The following is a 21161-nucleotide window of genomic DNA, read 5'->3' as shown; positions in this document are numbered from 1 at the left end:
GTTATTTCAAATCTTCGCTTTTTTTGGCTAACAGATCCGATGTTATTAAGTTCAAAAAAATGAACGTGCACCATCTTTTATCGTTGAACTTATTTCTAAAACTTCTCAACAAAAAAACGCCATCGCTGAAACATTATTTATCTTCACTTTTTTGCCAAAAGATCAGATGTTATGTCGTTCAAAAAATGAACACACGCCACCTATTTCTTTGCTTTTTCGCTAACAAAACATTATCGTCGAACCTATTTCTTTGCTTTTCCACCAACAAAAGACCTTAACCATCTCTTGCCGTCAAACCTATTCCTTCGTTTTTGGCCAACAAATCCCAAATGTGTTGAAGAACAGAAGGAATGAATGGCCATTAGACACGATTCAATCCTGCGTTAAATAATCAAGAATTTCTCTGCATAAGCAATCTTGTTTAGTATTCTTAGTGTCCCTGATTTTTTTCCTGTCTCTTTTTTTTGTTTCGTGAGCTACCCAGTAACGTTTTTGCTTTATTTTAATTAATCCCACAGTAGGGGCTCGCCCCTGCTGATTTTCCAAAAAAAAAACACCTATTTCATTATGCAGGAGTAGGGAAAACAAAACAATACAACACTCCCACAACTGTAATCGCGTAATGACAGACCTGAGAGACTACTCAGGAGATCACAAAAGAAATATTGAACACTCCCCACATCGATTCATTATATGTTAAAATCCCTGTTCTGAGCTTTCAAGGAATTTAAGTTAGGAATAAGATATGCCGCCTCTGAAGCTCTGGATGGCGCGGGTAAGCAGAAACTGCAGAATTTCAGATGGTTTGCCCATGGAACGGAGCTAAACGGCAGGATTAAACGCCGCTGAAAATGGAATCCGGACGTGTGCGTACACCACGAACTAACAGACTCGATTTTTATTCAATCGGCACACACACCATGGCATGATCATAGATTTACAGACACGCACACCGTGCATCCATAATTCCATATATATTCACACGCGCAAGCGCCGTCCGGCGGCGTAAGAGATCGACGAGACGATTGATATACACGAGATGAATCGATCAGTTCACTTGTCGGCGGCGGAGTCGGAGTTGGAGAAGAAGCGGTTGAGGGCGGGGAAGACCTCCGGGCGCTGCGTGCTGAGGAAGCGGCGGAAGGCGTGCTGGCTGTAGCGCTGGCCCTCGTCGGCGTTGTCCAGCACGGCGCTCTGGCGGTGGCTCTTGCTCACCCGCACGTCCGGGTTCATCAGCACGTTCCGGGTCAGCTGGAACACGCACATCCCCGTAACGAACGACATGGCCGCGATCAGCGGGTACACCTGCGTCACACATATATATATATATATATATATATATATATATATATATATATATATATATATATATATATATATATATATAAACACACACACAGCATACAGCATGCATGCATGCAAATGACGTGAGCGCGCGGCCGGTTCACGAGAAGAACGTAAACGATGCATAAAGGACCGACGCGTACGTACATCTGGCTTCAACCAACGACCCATGACGCTGCTGCAGATCCTGGGACGTGGGATGGGATCACTGTAGCTGCTGGTGCTGGAACTCTGGAGGGTCTCTCTGGCTGCTGGCTTTGCTGCTGCTACTTTTTTTTTTCTTTGATCTCTCTTGTGCTCTGCTACCCTGATGATCGATGGATGGCATGCAAATGTGGTACGCGTGCGTATATATATACTACTCCTACCGCGCAGCACTCGGCACAGCGTCCGGCAAGCCGGCCGGTCCGCGCGCGAAGCCATGGACAGGGACAGCAAGTTGCTTCGGATTGCATTGGTGTCGTGTCGGACGAGAGCGAGACGCACGGTTTCCTGTGGGCGGCGAGGTGGGTTTCATGGCTTCAGCGTGTGTAGGCCGGCCGCTCCCGCTCGGCTATGCTGGTGCTGGATGAGCCGGAAAAACCATGAGCTGCCCGTTGTTTTCCATTCCCGGGCCTTGGTTGTCAAGGTCTCCTTCTCGTCGCCGTCGCGTGCGTGCTCCCGGGCGGGTCAGGTCAACCCCGGCCACATTTCAGCTTCCCGCGCCCCACACGACCGTTCCATCGCGGGCGGTCAACTTCATCAGATTGTTCCAGGTCAGCCCGTTAGTACAGTCACAGGGTTTTGCGTTACTCAAGCATATAGCATCTCTATCCTCCGTATGGGACGACTCCGTCGACGTCGGTGTACGTACACATGTGGATACGCATAGCAAGTACGTACTCTCTCGTCAGAACGGGCTGCTCTTTTCTGGACGTCAAATTGCAAACCGGCCGGTCCGGTCCATGTTCCAGATCGAAACAGCCCAGGCTTTACCTTTGGTTTTTAGAGAATCTGTGGGAGTAAGTCTGGTTTTGCACATAACTGCTGTGCTGTGCTGTGCTGTGCGTAACTCTGATCTGGGTTATGGTGTCCATGTCCACGTCCAACTTCCGATGACGGCCCACGGCTGGCATGATGATGTGCTACTGCTACGGCGCTGGCCATGCTTGAACATGCATTTTCGCTGGATATACAATGATGAGTTGATGACTCGTGTAAGAAGAGATCGATGAGGACGAAGGCGTGACAGCCTGACACGAAAAAAATGGATGGGCGTTACAAGAATAATAATACTCTACTACTACATACAAATCAGTTTGACGCTTCTAATATCATAAGGAGTTATTTATGTCCAAGTGCAATACCACGGGCACGGATTGGTGTTTGGGTTTTCCCACAGAGGTACGTAACTGCGTAACGTCGTGTTAAAATCTGGGCATACTAGTTTGACGATTTTTTGACAAGGTTGTTTCTTTTTTTTTCTTTCATTATGCAGGTTGTTGTTGTGTGCAGTTATTGCCCCGAATGGATAGCTTTATTTTTTTTTGTTTTCTTTAAAAAGTGTTTTTCCTTGCAAAATTTGGCTTGGTCAAAGAAGAATCGAAGATTTTATTGCCTGATAACCGGAAGAGACTAGAAAATTCTCAGTACGTGGGAAAGCCTAAATATGGAGATTGCTTCTCCATATGGGGGACAACACCAAAGGGAAAGAACCCTGCCAGGTGACGTTGGACACGGGGGTGGCGAAACGGCCTACGATGACGCTAAACCAACAGTGGCTACTTCCTTGAAGTGCATAATTGAAGGTCTAAGTTGACTGCTCCTATGTGGAGGCCACGGGCGAGGTTGGAGCGGGTGTCACTGCCAAATATGAAGACGATGATCGTGTTGTCCTTGTGTCCTAGAAGTATTTCAGCAAGTGTGGCAGTACTGAAGAAGCGGAGGCTTTGGCCTGTGTCGAAGGATTACAACAAGCTCTCCAAGCAAGCTTAACACAAGTAATTATAAAAACAGATTGCACAAGGATCATGTCGGCCGTGAAAAAACCGAAAAAGGATAGATCAAAGATCGGCATCATCATTGCTAAGGCCAAGGGACTCACTCGTTTGATGGGCGATTGGAGAATAGCCCAAGTAAAAAAGAAGAAAATACTATAGCTAATGCTCTGACTTGTTTAGCTAAGTGCCTAAGTAGTGTAAAAGTTTTGAGGTTAGATGTTGAAGCACCTAAGTGTGTCGTAGATTTTCTCAGAAATGAATGTAATTTTATCTTGTCTAGTTAATAAAGCTTCTCTTTAAACGAAAAAAGAATAGGGAGGAATGAGAACCGAGTTTTTAGCTGCCCAATAAAAAGTGATTATGGTATGATTTTCTACCAGAATTTATAATATGTATATTGGGCTAAAACTCCAGATCCATGCCCTGACTAGCCTTTTGCCCAGCCCAAACACGTGCGGTTCAACAGACCAAAATTCATTGGGCTATATTGTGGATGATCCCCCGCCACGGCCCAACGGCACGCTAAGGTAAGGTCGCCGCCGCCTCGCCGGCGCCGCCACAAAAATCTCCCACCGCCTGTTGCCCTGTCCGGCTGTCCCCACAGCATGGTGTCGGTAACCACACGAGCTAACAGTCAATGACACTAGACCCCACGATCCGTGGGACCCATTTACAGTGAAGAGTGCTGTCACACTGTAACCCAAAAAATAGGACGAGTGCTTAGCACCCGGGCCTTGTTTAGTTAAAAAAATTTGTAAAACAGGTACTGTAGCACTTTCGTTTATATTTGACAAATATTATCCAATCATGCACTAACTAGGTTCAAAAGATTCGTCTCGTCAATTCCGACCAAACTGTGCAATTAATTTTTATTTTGTCTATATTTAATATTTCATATATGCGTCTAAAGATTCGATATGACGAAGAACGTGAAAAATTTTGCAAAATTTTCTGGGAAGTAAACGAGGCCCCGGTGCTAAAAAGCCATTTATCCACATTGATTCTTCATCCCCCATTTCGCCCAACTTCCTTCCCACGTCAGGGCCCGAGCTCCGAGCTAGGGTTTCCTCTCTCGCCGCCGCCGCCGCTGCCGACGACGACGGGAGAGGAGGAGGAGTAGGCGAAGCCGAGTTAGTTGTGCCAGGAGAGGGAACATGGGCACGCCGGAGACGTCGCGCGAGCCGTGCCCGGACCGGATCCTGGACGACGTCGGCGGCGCGTTCGGGATGGGCGCCGTTGGCGGCTCCGCCTTCCACTTCATCAAGGGCATTTACAACTCCCCCAACGGGATGCGCCTGTCCGGTGGCGCACAGGCCGTGCGGATGAACGCGCCGCGCGTGGGGGGCAGCTTCGCCGTCTGGGGCGGCCTCTTCTCCACCTTCGACTGCGCCATGGTGTACGCTCGCCAGAAGGAGGACCCCTGGAACTCCATCGTTGCGGGCGCCGCCACGGGCGGGTTCCTCTCCATGCGCCAGGGCATGGGGGCCGCGGGCCGGTCGGCGCTCATGGGCGGGATCCTCCTGGCCCTCATCGAGGGCGCTGGCCTCATGCTCAATCGCGTCCTCGCCAACCCGCCCCTGCCCGCCGACGATCCCAACCTTACGGCGGCCATGGGCGGCAACCCTTTCCCGGGTCTGCCGCAGGCGCCGCCGGTCGTGGCACCTCCGGAAGCGGCGAGCTCCAGCGGCGCGGGTGGGTGGTTCGGGGGACTGTTTGGCAAGAAGGAGGAGGAGAAGAAACCCAGCGCGGGCGGTGGCAAGTCGGAGATCTTGGAGAGCTTCGACACGCCCAGCAGTCCGATACCATCGTTCGAGTACAAGTGAGGAAAAGGTGCGATTTTTACTCGATGTAGTTAATTGCTGTCCTGTTCGGATTTAGAAAAGGTGCGATTTTTACCCTATTTTTGTTGGACCCGTTGGGGATTAGGACTCGTGTTCTTGCTCTGGAAGTTAGAAATTGCTTGGGTTAGGCAACTGTTTAGTTCGCGATCGTTTTGTTACAAAAAAAAAAAATCCGAACCGGATCCAACTATAGATTGTTATAGCTTCCTATTAGAAGAACGTGATTGGTCTGGTTGTCCTATATATTTTCTTTTCTGGTGAGCCTGGATATAGTAGAATAGAAGGGACACCAGAGATTTCCTTTTTGTCGACCCTTTGCCTGAGTTCTAGTTTTGCTCCTCCATCGACAAGGAGCAGAAGCAGACCTTCAGGACGTCAAGCCGCAACTACTATGGGGTCTCTTACGGATAGGGAATGTCCTTGTCCAGGCCGCATCCTCACTGATACAGGTTCCGCCTTTGCCATTGGTGCTGTTGGGGGTTCTTTCTTCCACTTTGTCAAGGGTCTCCGCAATGCACCTACTGGTGCACGATTTACTGGTGGCCTGGAGGCTGTGCGCATGAACGCACCACGTATTGGTAGCAACTTTGCTGTTTGGGGAGGCCTGTACTCAGTATGTGATTGTACTCTCGTGTATGTGCGTCAGAAGGAGGATCCCTGGAACTCAATTCTTTCTGGTGCGGCCACTGGTGGCATCCTTTCTTTGCGTCAGGGATTTCGCTCAGTTATTCGTTCATCCATGCATGGCGCAATTTTCTTCGCTCTCGTAAATGGAGCAATTATCACGACACAACAATCTCAACCTCTATCTACGCCAGTTGATGTTCCAGCTGTCACCCCTGTGGAGATATCTTCTTCTGAAGCAATCACACCCGTGGAGACATTTGAAAAGGAAAGTGGAAGAGGGAATCACAAATAGAATTAGCGGCAGCGAGACTGGTATTTCCGAGACTTATTAGAAGGAGCCCAGCATGGCAGTGCCATCGTTTGAGTATAAGTAGATCCATTGATGGACATGGGATTTTTCTCAGCTGCCAGGGTTTATTGGCTCATTGCTCTTTTGTCGCTGTTCCTTTTTAAAATGTGTACCTGGATTTGTATTGGATTATTGTTTTTTTTAATTTATTAACTTACTAGTATCGAAACCAAGGGCAGTGTCAGGGAAGGTAGAATGATAATAGTTTCTTGTTATATGAATTCAATTCAGGTCATTACATGATGTGAAGGACCGAGATCCAGATTTCACTTCTTTGTAGTTTCTTTTCACTTTCTGCGTGCTGTGGGATGCTGTTCTGGTGCTGCTAGCTTGTTTACATTTTACTTTCTTGCATCCATGTTGATGTTTTAGGAATTCTTTTATGTCATGAGTCACATGGCGAATGAATCGGTAGATACCAGCTGTGTGGAGCCGGTTAGTTCCATGAGAACCCTAGTGTATAACATCTGCAACTTTTGCTAGACTGCTATTGATCACAAACAAGTCTGTTAGTTATGTATAAGCTACAAAGATAGGTGAGGCATGATAGTTTGCCCTATAATCGTTTGAAATGTTGACACTTAGGGGTTCTCCAGTGGGCTTGGCAAACCGATGCATGGTCCCTCGTGGTAATTGGATGAGCCGATTCAACGACTGGAGAACGTTGATGCATGGAGGGGAGAGAGAGAGAGATAGAGGAATCGGTGCATATCCTTGCATCAGTTCATCATACAAATCGATTTATATGTCCCGATTGCTGCAAGATGCAATTGTAGGCCAGCTTCTGCTGCAAGAGGACGTGAAGTGAAGTTCATGCATCAGCCATGGGCCCTGCACCACTCGAGAAGTATGAGCCGTTTTGTGATGAATCGTCTCCTTAGGTTGTTGGTTGTTTTTTTATTGCCATGCACCGATTCACCAGTGCAGATGCTGTAATAACTAACACATTCTAAGTTCGGTTTGGTTTTTAGTAGTTCCATGAAAAGTTACTTGTTAGGGTTTATGAACATGTCTAGGTTCATGTTCTTGAACTGTACTTGTTGGTATGGCATTGTCGCCTTTGAAACTGGATGAAAAATGCTTTTAATCACATGCTGCTGACAGAGGTTTCTGGAATAGATTGAATTCTGTATGTGAAGGTAGACTGGAATTTTCTTTCAGTAGATCTGCCACTGAAACAGCCAACTCAATTTGTTGTCAGAGATTGGAAAGTGCTCAGCTGGAACTATAGAATTTCCAGGCTTTGGGTTACCAATTATTTGTCTGGATTCAGGCTGATGTTCTGAAAGTAGCAGTATTTATGTTAGAAACAAGATTGATCATGTGGTTTGTTTCTGCTTGTTTTATACGAAGCAAACTCTTGTGTTGCGGTTTTCATGATTAATTATCTGTTATATACATCACTGATGACATGCTAAGTACTTCTAGCTGTTCCTATCTTGTTTTTCCACACTTGGATTGTTAAACATGATTCAGAGCTCCGTATGTGCTAAAGGTGTTTCTAATTCGCAGGTTGGCTGATGCCTTGGTCTTGCAATGTGGTGGTGGTCTGGAATTGGTGATGCATGTCAGCAATAGAATAACCGACAGGACAAGAGATGGATTGTTCGATAACTTATTCCTGCGCCGCTCTGCCTCGACTGGCTCATATCTATGCGTCCTCTTGTGTATGTATAAGCCTTTTTTCAAAACGTGGCAGATTGGCTACTTCTTGAGATGTAGTTTTTGTAGAAGCAAAGAGCAGTAGTATACTGCCTATATTATAGCATTCGTGTTGTGTGCAATGTAATGCACATGAGAATCCTTGTGCGGTTGTGCCTCGGCCTGGCCTCAGAAGGGACGACATTTTTTTTGAGTTCTTATTAGTTGATTGAGTTGTTCAACTGCGCCCAGTCTTGCTGCAGGTCTTTGTTTTGTTGTCGGTGCTATTTTCGTGGCGCAAGTCCTCACGATTTGCCGTGATGTTAAGGTTTCGACGTCTGAGATGTACTGATGTATCCGCGTGGCTGGTGTTATGCGTGGTCTTGTGAACTGCTACTGTCAGTCAGGGCAGGGATGTGCAATTGGGTTAGGAATGTAAACTGCCCATCTTCGTGTGTAAGCTAAACGACTGATGACACCAAAAGTGGGGCGCCGTCCTGTTCGTTTGGCTGATAAGCTATAGTAAAAAGTACTATTGATTGATTTTTTTGAGAGAAAAACACTGCTAAGTGGGAAGCATAAGTACTCATATGGTACTGGTAATATATCGCTGCACCTGCTGAACTGAAACATCAGCTTGACATGGTTAGAAACTTGCCATCCAGAAATATGCACACTAGTTCACCAGAACGAAAAACGATATACTGTACTAATTTGGAGACTCAGCACACTGCCAGCGATCACGAGAAGTCGAGCGGCGACAGCGGCCGTGCACCGGACACGAGCAAGCAAAAAGAAGGCCCAGGTGTTTGGGCGTCGCGATCCACGACCTGAACGCGGCCGGTTGCGATGGTCATCGCTCGCCGCCTTTTTCCTTTCCCTCCTGCTCCCACTACAACTGAACTCAGGGACACGGGAGGCGGTATTTCTATGTATATTGTGTTTTGTGTATGTTGAGTTCACCAACCACGTTGCTTCGGCAGGGAGAAACTACGGCGCAAGCAACCCCAAAGCCACGACGGGCACGAGCGAGCCACCGGTAGACACCAGAGAGTCGCAGAGGCAGGCAGCCACCAGTAGTCTAGCCGCGCGCGTACGCGTCGTGCGTCACCGCGCCCGCGCCAGGGGTTCGGTCGATGAGTTACCGACAAGGAACCCAACCAACGGAGAGGTTGGTGGCGCCTTGCCATCGCGTCCGGCGCCGCCGTTGGCTGTCAAGCAAACGTGCTGCTCTGCGAACCGGAACCCGTGCGCTTTCTTTGCGTTAAAGGGCCGTGCGTGTCCGCGCCGCTACTCAGCCCAGTGCACAACGCCCCGATACTGCTAGCAAGTGCTAGTGCAGGCGCCGTCCGTTGCGTTCGTTGCGCGCTCGCCGCCGGCGATGGAGCCCCGATGCTTCGTGCTGGTCCTGGCCCTCGCCGCCGCGCTCTCCGTCGCAGGTCAGTTCCTGGCAACTGTCATCCTCCCCCGGACGATTCAATTCGTGTTTTTTTGCTGAAACTAACGAGCTCTAAACGTCTTTTCAGTGGCTTACGACCCGTTGGACCCGAACGGGAACATTACCATCAAATGGGACATCATGTCGTGGACGCCTGACGGCTATGTCGTGAGTACTCACAACGATCACTTGCACTCTGCTTCGTTCTCTTCGTGCCCATGCTTCCTCCTGTATCATCATCATGCTACTAAAATCAGACATGATCGAAGATCGATGATGCATTGACCGATCGGTTACTGACAGAACATCGAATGCAATGCAGGCGGTGGTGACCATCAACAACTTCCAGATGTACCGGCAGATCATGGCGCCGGGGTGGACGGTGGGGTGGACGTGGGCGAAGCGTGAGGTGATCTGGTCCATGGTGGGCGCGCAGGCGACGGAGCAGGGCGACTGCTCCCGCTTCAAGGCCAACATCCCGCACTGCTGCAAGCGCACGCCCACCGTCGTCGACCTGCTCCCCGGCGTGCCCTACAACCAGCAGATCGCCAACTGCTGCCGCGGCGGCGTCATCAGCGCCTACGGCCAGGACCCGGCCTCCGCCGTCGCCGCGTTCCAGGTCAGCGTCGGCCAGGCCGGCACCACCAACCGCACCGTCAAGGTTCCCAAGAACTTCACGCTGCTTGGGCCAGGGCCAGGGTACACCTGCGGCCCCGGCAAGATTGTTCCCTCCACCGTCTTCCTCACGCCCGACCGCCGGCGCAAGACACAAGCCCTCAGTGCGTTCGCGTTCGACTTGTCCTTCTCCTTCTCTCCTGTATATAGCCTGGCTGGGCTGACGACACATTCATGCACGCAGTGACGTGGAACGTGACGTGCACCTACTCGCAGCACCTGGCGTCCAAGTACCCGTCCTGCTGCGTCTCCTTCTCCTCCTTCTACAACGACACCATCGTGCCCTGCGCCAAGTGCGCCTGCGGCTGCGAGCACAAGACCTGCGTCCAGTACGTCTCGATCGCCCATCACCATCTCCGGCCCTGCCGCGGCCATCATCGATCGGTTCTAGTTCTAACGAGGTGCGTGCGTGCGTGTGCATGGGCAGGGGCGACTCGAAGCGGCTGGCGGTGACGGGGAAGCACGAGCACGCGCACGCGGCGGCGGCGCGCGGGCACAGGGACAAGGAGGCGCCGCTGCTGCAGTGCACGACGCACATGTGCCCCGTGCGCGTGCACTGGCACGTCAAGCTCAACTACAAGGAGTACTGGCGGGCCAAGATCGCCATCACCAACTTCAACTACCACATGAACTACACGCAGTGGACGCTCGTCGCGCAGCACCCCAACCTCGACAACATCACCGAGGTCTTCAGCTTCGACTACAAGCCTGTCGTCGCCTACGGATCCATCAGTAATTGTCTCTTCTCGATCTTCCCTTGCTCGATCACCGCCGTCTCCGATCCTCAGCTCACCATGCATGTGCCGATGGCTATGCCTTTGCAATGTGCTCAATCTAGACAAGACGTTAATTGATGCGATTGTACTTACTCTCACGCGTGTGCAGATGACACGGCGATGTTCTACGGGCTCAAGTACTTCAACGACCACCTGATGCAGGCGGGGCCGTACGGGAACGTGCAGTCGGAGGTGCTGATGCGCAAGGACGCCAGCACCTTCACCTTCAGGCAGGGCTGGGCGTTCCCGCGCAAGGTCTACTTCAACGGCGACGAGTGCCAGATGCCGCCGCCGGACGAGTATCCCTACTTGCCCAACTCAGCCCTGCCGGCAGCCGCGGCGTCGTCGTCGCTGGGCGCTGCGGTAGCGGCCGTCGTGGTGCTCTTGGTGATGATCGTGGCATGAGAGAAACACCGGAGATCGATCAGAGCCTAATGCTAGAACCGGCAGAGAGAGATGGAAAAAGACGTTGGTTTGATTTGTAGATAGAGACCTCGGTATGGGTTTCAGGAATGGTTTGGATGCTTTTCTTCCATAGATGGGCAAAGCCATGAGCATGATTTTGGACGGGCCGGACATGTGCATTTCTCGTCAGATAACTCAAGTGTCAAGTCATACAGCGTGTACAATGCCTCTATATGCTTGTTACATCTAGGGATGCAAGTTAGGTTGTCGACGAACCAAAAATAGACTTAATTTTTATAGATGATCCACCAACCACTGAGGTTCTATATCGAAATATCGAATCATACGGAGATATTATCATACCATGTTTCACAACAGCTACAGCAAAATATGCCAAAATATTTTTCGTTGGATGATCAGCCGCTGCCATTAAGGCATACCCACTAGATCCAATTGCGTATAGTAACATTGGATGATCCACCATTTCGCCAAATTAGGTCCAAGACAATAACACGAAGATGATGATGACATTATCACAGCATACAGTTATGAGCAGAGACCAGACGCTCAGAATAGTTGGATCACACAAAGACATGATACTACTACTACTACTGCTTAGGGTAGCTTGATCTTGGATAAATTAAACACAGGCTAGCTGCTTGTAAATTATTATTGAACAACCACCCCTCTCCTTGCTTCTTGCTTAGTTCTTCACCACCGCCGGCGCCACCTCCTCATCGTCGTTTTCCTCATCATCTGTGACCTCCTCTTCGTCATAGGCAAAGCCAAAAGCATCACGCTGCCTGATGAGGGCTTGATAGTATGCACGCCTCTTAGCATTGATGATCTTGATCATGGCATAGCTTTGGCGGTGTTCCTTTGAACACCTGGCCATCTGCCTGGCCGAGAGGTCTGGCATCATGCAACGACTCTCGATGATGTCATCAATGCAACCATCGGGCAAAATTACCCTGACCACCTTCTTCTTCTTCTTCTCGTCGACAGCAGGCTCCTGCGTGGTCTTCGTCGCCAACGCCCCCCGGATAGCCTTCTCCCGCATCTCGCCCCACAGACGCTGCGCCTCCCGTAACTCCTTCCTCAGCTTCAGCATCTCACCCTCCTTCCACAAGCTACCAGCCTCCTTCTTCTCCGCCGTGGCCGTGGCATCCTCCGTCTTCTTCCCGGCACCGGCCGGCCGGGGCTCCGCCGCAGAGGCCTTCCTCTTCTTCCCGGCCCCGACCGGCCGGGCCTCCGCCTTGGACTCAATCGGGAACAAACAGGCCAAGGGAACCCGGGTCTCCGACGCGCCCGCCTCCTCCTTCTTCTTCCCGGCCCCGGCCCCGGCCGGCCGGGCCATCGACGCGGCCGCCTCCTTCACCTTGAGATCTCGGTGGGAATCGTCAGTAAACAACATCATCGTGCCCTAACCTGTCTGCTCCCTCTCGAAATGAACGAGGTGGGAGTTCTAGTTCTGGAATTCTGGATGGATTGGGGCGACGAAGCGGCGGCTATCGGCTTGGACGGACACGCAAGGCGATCCAGACATATATATTGCCCCGCAGCGGCGGCAAGGCCCCCTATCGGAATCGAATCGCCGCCGCAGACTCTGGACTCCGTATGACTGATGCTGGTATGGGCCATATACACAAATATGTACTATATACACATGGCTATACTCATGGGCCCCCTAGGGTAATGGGCCCCCGCCGTCGCATAGCCTGCCCTCCCCTCTAAGACGCTATAGCCAGCTCTGGTGCTCCATTGTATTCCGTTTGTGCAAACAGTACTGGAACTTTTTACACAAAAAATCTGCAATATAATTCAGAAGTTCATGAAATTCGATTAAATACTAACACATTACGCATATAAGTTTAACTACACAGTCTGTAGATTCCACATATTGTGTACATAAAGCATCATTAGTTGCATCACTGCAAGGATAATGGTGCAAGCATCATTAGCAAAATCTACGACCTGCCGAGCCTGGCTGAGGAAGGCCTATTGCAAGCTGCGGACCTGGCTGAACTCCTCATTCAGCTAAGGAAAAAAAAAATCCAATTTTCCTCCGAAAGTTCGCTTTTTCTCCCTGAACTCTAAAACCGGACAAACCACCTCTCTCAGCTTTTAAAACCATACGTTTTACCTCCCTATCCCAATTATAAGTGGTTTTAAAAGTGGTTTGCCTAATTATGTATGCTTGAACTGTAGTTTTGCCTAATTGTTGCATGCCTGAACTGTAGTAAAAATTTCATCCTCATTACACAAACATAAACCCTAAATAATTTTATAACTAAGTTATACATGATCCAATGAGTATGAAATTTTTACTACAGTTCTAGTATACAATAATTAAGCCATAATAAAAATTTTACTACAATTGGATATATAAACTTTAGTTATAAATTATTCTAATTAATTATAGAAAAAATATATCAAAATCTATAGCAAAAACTTTGTACTAAAACGTACCATATTATATATTCATTGTGTAGATCTACTCATGTGGAGTCCAACAATTTGGATTTTCTATTTTATGAACTTTTTGTGATTTACTATGATTTTTTTAAAAATTCAGCCAAAAAAAAGACAAAATTGTCTTCAAACCAGTTTATAATCGGGTCAGGAGATAAAACACACGGTTTTAAAAGTTAAGGAAGGTAGTTTACTCGGTTTTAAAGTTCAGAGAGGAAAAATGGACCTTGCAAAAGTTGAATGACCAATCAAAACTTCACTGCATGCGGCGAGCCTTGTGCTACATGCAAGCAACCAAAGGCGAGTAACAGTGGCAATTCAAGATTCTCAAAAAAAGGGGCAATTCAAGGTGTATCGTTTATTCAGAGAAAAATCAACAACTTCTTCCTCCGAAGTCACCAACACTTAGGTCTTTTTCAACCCTATCATCTTTTCAAGCGAATGAAAAAGTTTTAGCTTGAGGTTCTTACAAGTTTCGTCAGGATAATTATTGTTGAGAATTGACCTATCCATGGATTATCATATTTGTATTTCCGTTTCGATTCCGAAAAAGAGGCATGTAGGAGTTGTAAATAGATCCCGTTTACCTTGAATCACATAAGAACACAAATGAGACAAGTATGTGAGGGAGGCTATCTCTTCAAGAGTTAACTTGTTTCCAATCTTGACTTTTTTTGGTAAGATTGAAAAAACCCACTCCCCCAACAACTTCGTATCCCAACTCCTAATCTTATCGCATTTGAAGGTCGATCTATTACTGTGCAAATATATGTGTGTGTATCAATCAATCAATCTAGAGATACAAAGACATGAGAAAGATTAAAGAGTAAGAATATGGTACCCATGCAAATGTATAAAAGAAAGAAAGTAAAAGTGGCTAAAGTGATTTGGAAAACTTTTGGATTTCTGATGCAAAATTGCCTTCTAGAACGGTTGAATGAAAGGAACAAATATGCTCCTAATTTTTTTAGCCACTTGGAAAACCCATTGCTTTACTAATTGTTTTTTTGGAACTACTGGAGATGCTCTAAATGGCTACCACATTTTAGGTTTCAGGATTGGTTTGGGTGTTTTTAACTTTCTGAAACACAAAGTTTATGTTTTTTCCTTCCATTATTAAATCGACGGGCAATGAGCATAATTTTGAAAGATAAATCTATATACAGCTCACACGAGATAATTCAAGTCATAAAAGAGTTTATTTCTCACTAAAGAGGATCTAAACTCAGATAATTCAAGTCATGCAAGATTTTATTCGTCAATAAAGCGGACCAAAACTGAAGTCTGATATATGTAATAGAATGTATCTTCAGTTCATATCCCTTTTTTTATTTTTATTATCAGTAGTTATAAAAAAATAAAGAAATATTATTATAAACATAAAAGTGTCCTTATCGAAGGTATATACATACTCAAACTGTTCATATGCATCCACAGGCTTTTTATTTGTGCCACTGGCGGTCGTATTTGAGCATGAAACTCTGCATGATGTGGAAGGAAACACATTATTTCTATTTTGTCACTTGCCAGTCAGTCTTTGCCGAAATTTACAAGTATTGGGAATGTACATGCTTGGTATATGACTGCACATCTGAATCTGTTCCTCGATCAAGATTCAAGACATCATATAAAACTTTGCAACAATCTAATGATCAGCAGCAGGCAACGACACTCAAAACTTCTTACGAGACATCCACACCACCTATGCCTCGCTACGGATGGGTCATCAAGAGGATTGCAAATGCTGTCCAAGCTGCAACGAACGGGAGGAGAAGTGAAGCCGACAGCCGCGGAGAGGCGTTGGGCAGCCACGGGTAGGCGTCCGGCGGCGGCATCACGCAGTTGTCGCCATTGAAGTAGACTCGTCTCGGGAAGGCCCAGCCTTTCTGGAAGGTGAACGTGGAGGGCTCCTTCCGGAACAGAAGCTCAGACTGCACATTCCCGTCTGGCCCGGCCGTCATGAGCAGATCGTTGTAGTACTTGATGCCCCATAGCATCGCCGTGTCGTCTGCAAAAGCGTAAACGTCAATGTCTGACAAAAACAATGGAATTAGCAATGCAAAGATTGAATTTCTTCAGGGTTGAATGAAGTCAGTTGCTCACTTATCACTCCATAGGGGTTCAGAGGTTTGTAGTTGAAGCTGAAAATGGTGGTCAGATTGTCGAAGTTGGGGTGTTGCGCAACCAGGTTCCATTGCGAGTAGTTCATCCGGTAATTGAAGTTTGTCACCGTGATCTTTACCCTCCAGTACTCCTTGTAGTTAACCTTGACATGCCAATGCACTCTTATTGGGCACATGTGTGAAGTGCATTGGACTAGAGGCGCCAAGCTGTTCTTATTAGGATCGTTCACGACAGAAGCCAGGTAAGGCGAATTACCCCTGTCCAAGGACAACACATCCAACATTCACATAACCGAGCAAAACGAAAATGATGTGTTGAAGCTGAGTTGTGTCGATGTAGCTTACTCTACACAGCTTCCTGGCGCAGTGCTGTTATTCTGGCAGCCACAGGAGCATGTTGGGCAGTTAACAATAGTGTCGTTGTAAAATGATGAGAGCGAGACACAGCAGGATGGAGATCTTTGAGCAAGAAACTGCGAGTACGTACATGTCACATTCCATGTCACTGCAGAAAGAAATCAAGTTATCAACTGCTGCTAAAAACTAGAAGGTGTTGCTACAGCAAAGGGATCATAAATTTGCTGAAAACAATTAACAGGAGATTTATTCATGGTATTTTTTTTCTCTTTTTTATGTGCGTGCACAATATAATGGGCCATGAAAAGAAGATCTTACTGTGTGCTTGAGTTGATCTCCTCCCATCCGGAGATATGAACTTGGTAGGTGTCACTAGTTTGGCAGTTCCACAGGTGTACCCGGGACCTGGTGCCTTCAGAGTGAAATTCTTGGGCACTTTGACGGTTCTGTTGGTAGTCCCAGCCTGTCCAACGCTGACTTGGAACGATGCCACGGCATTGCTAGGGTCCTGTGCCCATGATGTGAGGACTCCTCCCTTGCAGCAGTTGGCAATCTGCATGTTGTAGGGAGTCCCAGGCAGCAAGTCCACAACCTCAGGGTCCTTTCTGCAGCAATGGGGGATGTTGGTTTTGAATTTGGAGCAGTCGCCTTGTTCAGTGGCCTGGCCACCGGTCATCGCCCAGATTACCTCCTTCTTTGCCCATACCCAGCCTAGTTTCCAGCCTGGCGCCTGAATGTGGCGGTATTGCTGGTAATTGTATAGAGAAACAACAGCCTGGATGAAAGGGGATTTCAGAAGATGTCAGATAGTGCCAACGCCTGTCAAGTGAGAACTGGGGAAATCAAAATGATGATGATGGTGATACCAGGGTACTCTAGGTAAATAAAATGTCCTTTTCAGCTGTCAGTGTCACAATTGCAGAATGCAGATCGTGAACATAAATTTTAAAACACATCTTAAGACAAAAGAAATGGTAAATAACAGACAAGATTAGCCATGTCTCATTCGGAATGCAACAGAGGGACAAGCATCAGGTATTGGTTAGCTAATCAAACTGCACACAATTCAGTCCTCCCGCCGTTCCAAATTATAAGGCGTTTTGTTTTTTCTAAATTCATGTCTTTTGTTATGCACTTAGATATGCTTACTAGTTCTATGCTTGCCAGTTCTATGGTTTCAAAAAGAAGTCCTGTGGCACTATGTTCGTCATGACATCCTTCAGCTGCAGGCTGCAGCCTTGATTGATATTCAGTTACGACCATTGTAAGCATATCAAGAAAGTACTGCAGTGCCCAACGGGCAACGACCGGCAGAATGGCAATATAACAGAGGACATGGTTTCCTGACGCAAAAGAATGACAGAGAAAGCAGAATACGCCAACAAGACTCAATACTGACGATAACTGAAGTACTACTCGAAAAGTCTTGTAGAATAATCCTGTCCACTTCTGAAAGAACAATGAGAGCATATGCAGACTTTTGTAACAACAGCGACATGCACTCGAATTTTTTCAATGATGGTATAAGCAGCTTCAAAGACACATTAATCGTTCACTCACCACATAGCCATCTGAAGTCCACTGTATTACGTCCCACTTAATTGTTATGTTCCCATTCGGATCGAGTGGATCGTATGCATCTGCAGATTACCACGGAAAATTTCATGAAACATACATGGTGTACTACTAGCTCAAAATTGGAGATGTTACGGTAGCACACGTACAGGAAAAAGCGATATCATAATTATAACAAAACAAAAACACAACAATTTACATCCTAGAACCAACGACCAAGAGGGTTCCAACTAGCCATAAACAACATGAGGTCTTTGTCAAGGTTATGATTCAGACAAAAAAGAACAACAGGTGTTGGATATTGATAGTTTGAAACAGAGTAACATATTGGTGGCAACTGAAAGAACTGTACAAATCAGCTGTTTCAGTGGTCAGATCGGCGTTAAAAATAACTTGAGTTGGCACTATTAACTTATCAAGTGAAGATCAGTAGATCACAGTTTAATTTACTTAATTTAATAAAAAAAATATATCACACATCTAGCGTGATACTATCCAAAAGGCTGTTTTTTTGGTAGGAATATACCTTTGTTTACCGGCCAGAGAAGACAACGACCACATGGCACAGGCTAGTATGATGACATTACCAAAAAACAACCAAATTCTCTTCGTTTTATGTGTGATTGAGATATACGAGGGAAATGTCTGAACACATTATAAATCTATAAACCAACAAGGAGAAGGCAGTGACGTGTTAAAAGAATTTGAAAAATTTTGAGCGGTGGGTGTCAGTAGATGAATTAGGCCGCTAAGATAACATGCTTTCCGCAGGTGGAAGAGTGCCAAATTGAACGAATAATAACCAGGCAATCAGCGTCATTATCGACAACAGGAATGTTGGGCGGATCAGCGGATGTATAGTTTTGATGCCATCTACTGTTGTATCGTTGATCTGAAAGAAACTAGTACTGCTACGTGGAGCCCTGAAAAGGAAGTACTGTAGCACGCATGGAGCAAAACTGACGAATCTCAGAAACCCAAAGAATTGAAACCCGATGCCCAAAACACGGCATGCATGCCAGAATCAATGGTAGAATCGACGAGGCAAAGTTGGGAGGCTGGTGTGCGGTGCGCACTGACCTGACGAACGCATTAGAGAGGAGAAGGCGACGAGGAGGAGGAGCGCGATGGTGGTGGAGGCGAAGCGCACGGCGGGCAGCAGGAGCGCCGGCCGCGGTGTCGCCATGGCTCGGCCCGCCGGCAGCAGAGGTGGATCAGGAACCAGCGTGCAGACGCCGCCCCTGGATCACTCTCTTCAGTCTTGTCTGCTACTCCGTATGCGCGAAGGAATGGGATGGAAATGAATGCAACAGCCAAAGCTCGGAACGAGGATGAGTGGGCGGGTCAGAGAGAGCAGCAGCTTTCCTCTCTCCCTCTCCTTCTGTGGTTTCCCGCTGGTCACCTAGTTTATGCGATGGCGATGGCGATGGCGATGGCGATGTGAGGTTTCTGGCGGGCGGGCGGGCGGGCGGGAGGGCGCGCCGTGTCTGGACGGGGATGCAGACTTGCATGCAAGACACAGGTTTGAGCTATTCTTGTGGGTGTGGCGTGTGGGATGGCATCGGTAGATGAAGCTTTCCTTCTAGGGGAGTGTGCAAACTGGAACGCAAAAGCTACTAGCTGGCCTTGTTTAGTTCCAAAATATTTTACAAAATCGACACTGTAGCTATTTCGTTTGTATTTGACAAATATTATCCAATCATAGACTAATTAGGCTCAAAAGATTCGTCTCGTCAATTTCGACCAAACTGTGCAATTAGTTTTTATTTTTGTCTACATTATGCATGTGTCTAAAGATTCGATGTGACGGAGAATCAAAAAAATTTTGCAAAATTTTTTGGGAACTAAACAAGGCCCAGCTCTCACCAAGTGCCAGGCGCCAGCTGTGTCTCCCTTTCCTTCATTTTCTGTATTTTTCTGAAACGTGTGCTCCTGCTACTTCCGTATTTTGCCTTTTGCATGCCGTTCTACTACTAATCGATAAGTTCAGGCAGATTACTGCTGAAATTAAGCCTGCGTTTGACCTGCACTGCAGTCTGCAGGCCTTGGATTGCTTCCGGGTTAAGGTTATTCGTGTGACCTGTATCAGAGTGTCAAAAGGGACCCATCACTGTCATGTTGGTAGGTTCTCACAGACTCGATCACAGTGCTCCGCTCCGCTAGCTCACTCCAATTTAAGGTTAAGTACCCATCACTTTTTATGTGACAAAAGTCGCTTTTAGTGCCGGCCTCTCGAGTCTGATGATGCGTGTAATCGATCTTTTCGTTGGTGACGGACTGACGGTCAGGCTAATAGGCAGGCCTGTGGCTAGGTCAGGTCCTCTGTAGGATATTGCACGCACCAGGTAGCTGCAATTTCTTGGCCGGCCTGCTGTGGAAAACCGAATGAAAGACGGCACCCTGTGGCTTATGGAGGACTATGAACTGGCGTAGACTTTGACATAAATAATGATAGAGGCTGTGATAGGAAAAGTTCAGATTAGTGTCGCGATGATCTGTTCCTCGTTTTTTTTTATTTGACGGAGCAAAGGGGATAGATGGCGTAATGATACTCCAATAGAGCGCCAGGAACATTCAGGACCAGACTCAAGAGACAGGAAGGTTCCGGACGAAACGCGGCCGGCGCCGCCTCACGCGCATAGCAAATGCAACGCAGTGTGGAGTAGGACGGGCCACATGCGACAGCTAAGATCCAACTTTAACCAGGCGAGTGGCGGCGCAACGCGAACCAGCAGCGTCAAGAGAAGAACATTAGCGGAGCGAGGGACGAGACGAGCACGGCAAGCGTGGCTTCGAGAAGGAAAGTACCACACGAGACGACAGCTTTGTAGCCGGTGGCCGCGCCGGAACGGATGGTGTGACCCGGGACACAAGGCAGGCACCTCCCGTCCCGCGTGCTTCTCCATCGGCTGTGTGCCAGTGCATACAACGTACAAACAAACAAAAAAAAAAAACCGGTCACAGTCACAGTGGTAGCCTGCTGTCACGGTCTTGCCTGCAACCGAAGCTCGCTCGTTCGCCGTGTTGCGCGCGTGCCCCTGTCCCTTTGGTCAAGCGGCGGGCGGGCGCGCACAGATCAGTGGCGCCGCGGCAACTGGCACACAGGACAGACGCGAGCGATTGCACTTGCACGCACTATTTTCTACGAACTGTTGTTCTTGGCTGCGCACCCATTTTCCATTGCAGTGAGTGGTCACAGCTAGCGTCTGCGACCGTGGCCAACCAACCAAATCGGTCAGTCTAGCTTTGGTCAATTTCCACGGCGAGCGTCTGCTACCGGGGTGGGGTCCGTCCTTGGTCCGCTTCAAACTAGCGCGTCGCTTGTTGGGCGACAAGTGGGCCATTGGCGCGCGTAACAGCTGGGGTCTATTTGCTGAGCGGGGACGAAATGAGGTTCGGCCCGTCGGCCCGAGGAATCGCGCGTTGCCGGACCAATTGCACATGCATTCAGCACACTGCCGATATAGCCTCCCAATTTGGAATGCCGTGCGTATACCTGGACTAGCGGCAACTTCCCATCCACTTCTCAGGAGGCCGGCCAGTCAATCTTTGTTCTCCT

At 48.0% G+C, this 21161-nt stretch overlaps 5 protein-coding genes across 5 annotated transcripts; 3 read left to right on the top strand and 2 right to left on the bottom strand.

The window, feature by feature from the left end:
• On the bottom strand, nucleotides 868-1664 carry LOC8060662. Its single transcript, XM_002460942.2, has 2 exons — nucleotides 1492-1664; nucleotides 868-1305 (listed from the first exon to the last, which is right to left on the bottom strand). The coding sequence occupies exons 1-2, from the start codon at nucleotides 1513-1515 to the stop codon at nucleotides 1054-1056; spliced, it is 276 nt and encodes a 91-aa protein (XP_002460987.2). The 5' UTR covers nucleotides 1516-1664; the 3' UTR covers nucleotides 868-1053.
• LOC8060661 (mitochondrial import inner membrane translocase subunit TIM17-2) lies at nucleotides 4314-8123 on the top strand. The gene is made up of 2 exons (XM_002463115.2): nucleotides 4314-5153; nucleotides 7653-8123. The coding sequence occupies exon 1, from the start codon at nucleotides 4478-4480 to the stop codon at nucleotides 5144-5146; it is 669 nt and encodes a 222-aa protein (XP_002463160.1). The 5' UTR covers nucleotides 4314-4477; the 3' UTR covers nucleotides 5147-5153; nucleotides 7653-8123.
• Nucleotides 5160-6383, top strand: LOC8060660 (mitochondrial import inner membrane translocase subunit TIM17-3). Its single transcript, XM_002463114.2, has one exon. The coding sequence runs from the start codon at nucleotides 5556-5558 to the stop codon at nucleotides 6081-6083; it is 528 nt and encodes a 175-aa protein (XP_002463159.2). The 5' UTR covers nucleotides 5160-5555; the 3' UTR covers nucleotides 6084-6383.
• On the top strand, nucleotides 9060-11435 carry LOC8079020 (COBRA-like protein 6). The gene is made up of 6 exons (XM_002463113.2): nucleotides 9060-9220; nucleotides 9308-9387; nucleotides 9542-9998; nucleotides 10079-10223; nucleotides 10322-10626; nucleotides 10780-11435. The coding sequence occupies exons 1-6, from the start codon at nucleotides 9163-9165 to the stop codon at nucleotides 11073-11075; spliced, it is 1341 nt and encodes a 446-aa protein (XP_002463158.1). The 5' UTR covers nucleotides 9060-9162; the 3' UTR covers nucleotides 11076-11435.
• LOC8079018 (COBRA-like protein 1) lies at nucleotides 15034-19067 on the bottom strand. Its single transcript, XM_002460940.2, has 6 exons — nucleotides 18683-19067; nucleotides 17588-17667; nucleotides 16346-16802; nucleotides 16016-16175; nucleotides 15651-15928; nucleotides 15034-15555 (listed from the first exon to the last, which is right to left on the bottom strand). Exons 1-6 carry the CDS (start codon nucleotides 18786-18788, stop codon nucleotides 15260-15262), a joined length of 1377 nt encoding a protein of 458 aa, XP_002460985.1. The 5' UTR covers nucleotides 18789-19067; the 3' UTR covers nucleotides 15034-15259.

This window comes from Sorghum bicolor, chromosome 2 (genome assembly GCF_000003195.3).
Source record: "Sorghum bicolor cultivar BTx623 chromosome 2, Sorghum_bicolor_NCBIv3, whole genome shotgun sequence".
Lineage (NCBI taxonomy): Eukaryota > Viridiplantae > Streptophyta > Magnoliopsida > Poales > Poaceae > Sorghum > Sorghum bicolor.
This window is presented reverse-complemented; position numbering and strand designations above follow the sequence as displayed.

Bases quoted from the DNA above. Each gene is read 5' to 3' on its own strand.
- LOC8060660 (XM_002463114.2), top strand. From the start codon at position 5,556: ATGGGGTCTCTTACGGATAGGGAATGTCCTTGTCCAGGCCGCATCCTC.
- LOC8079020 (XM_002463113.2), top strand. From the start codon at position 9,163: ATGGAGCCCCGATGCTTCGTGCTGGTCCTGGCCCTCGCCGCCGCGCTC. The intron at 9,388-9,541 runs GTGAGTACTCAC...AATGCAATGCAG, and splicing joins GGACGCCTGACGGCTATGTC to GCGGTGGTGACCATCAACAA. The intron at 9,999-10,078 runs GTGCGTTCGCGT...TCATGCACGCAG, and splicing joins GCGCAAGACACAAGCCCTCA to TGACGTGGAACGTGACGTGC.
- LOC8060662 (XM_002460942.2), bottom strand. From the start codon at position 1,515: ATGGGTCGTTGGTTGAAGCCAGAT. The intron at 1,306-1,491 runs GTACGTACGCGT...TGTGTGACGCAG, and splicing joins GTCGTTGGTTGAAGCCAGAT to GTGTACCCGCTGATCGCGGC.
- LOC8060661 (XM_002463115.2), top strand. From the start codon at position 4,478: ATGGGCACGCCGGAGACGTCGCGCGAGCCGTGCCCGGACCGGATCCTG.
- LOC8079018 (XM_002460940.2), bottom strand. From the start codon at position 18,788: ATGGCGACACCGCGGCCGGCGCTCCTGCTGCCCGCCGTGCGCTTCGCC. The intron at 16,176-16,345 runs GTAAGATCTTCT...TTCTTTCTGCAG, and splicing joins GAGATCAACTCAAGCACACA to TGACATGGAATGTGACATGT. The intron at 15,556-15,650 runs GTGAGCAACTGA...ACGCTTTTGCAG, and splicing joins GAACCCCTATGGAGTGATAA to ACGACACGGCGATGCTATGG.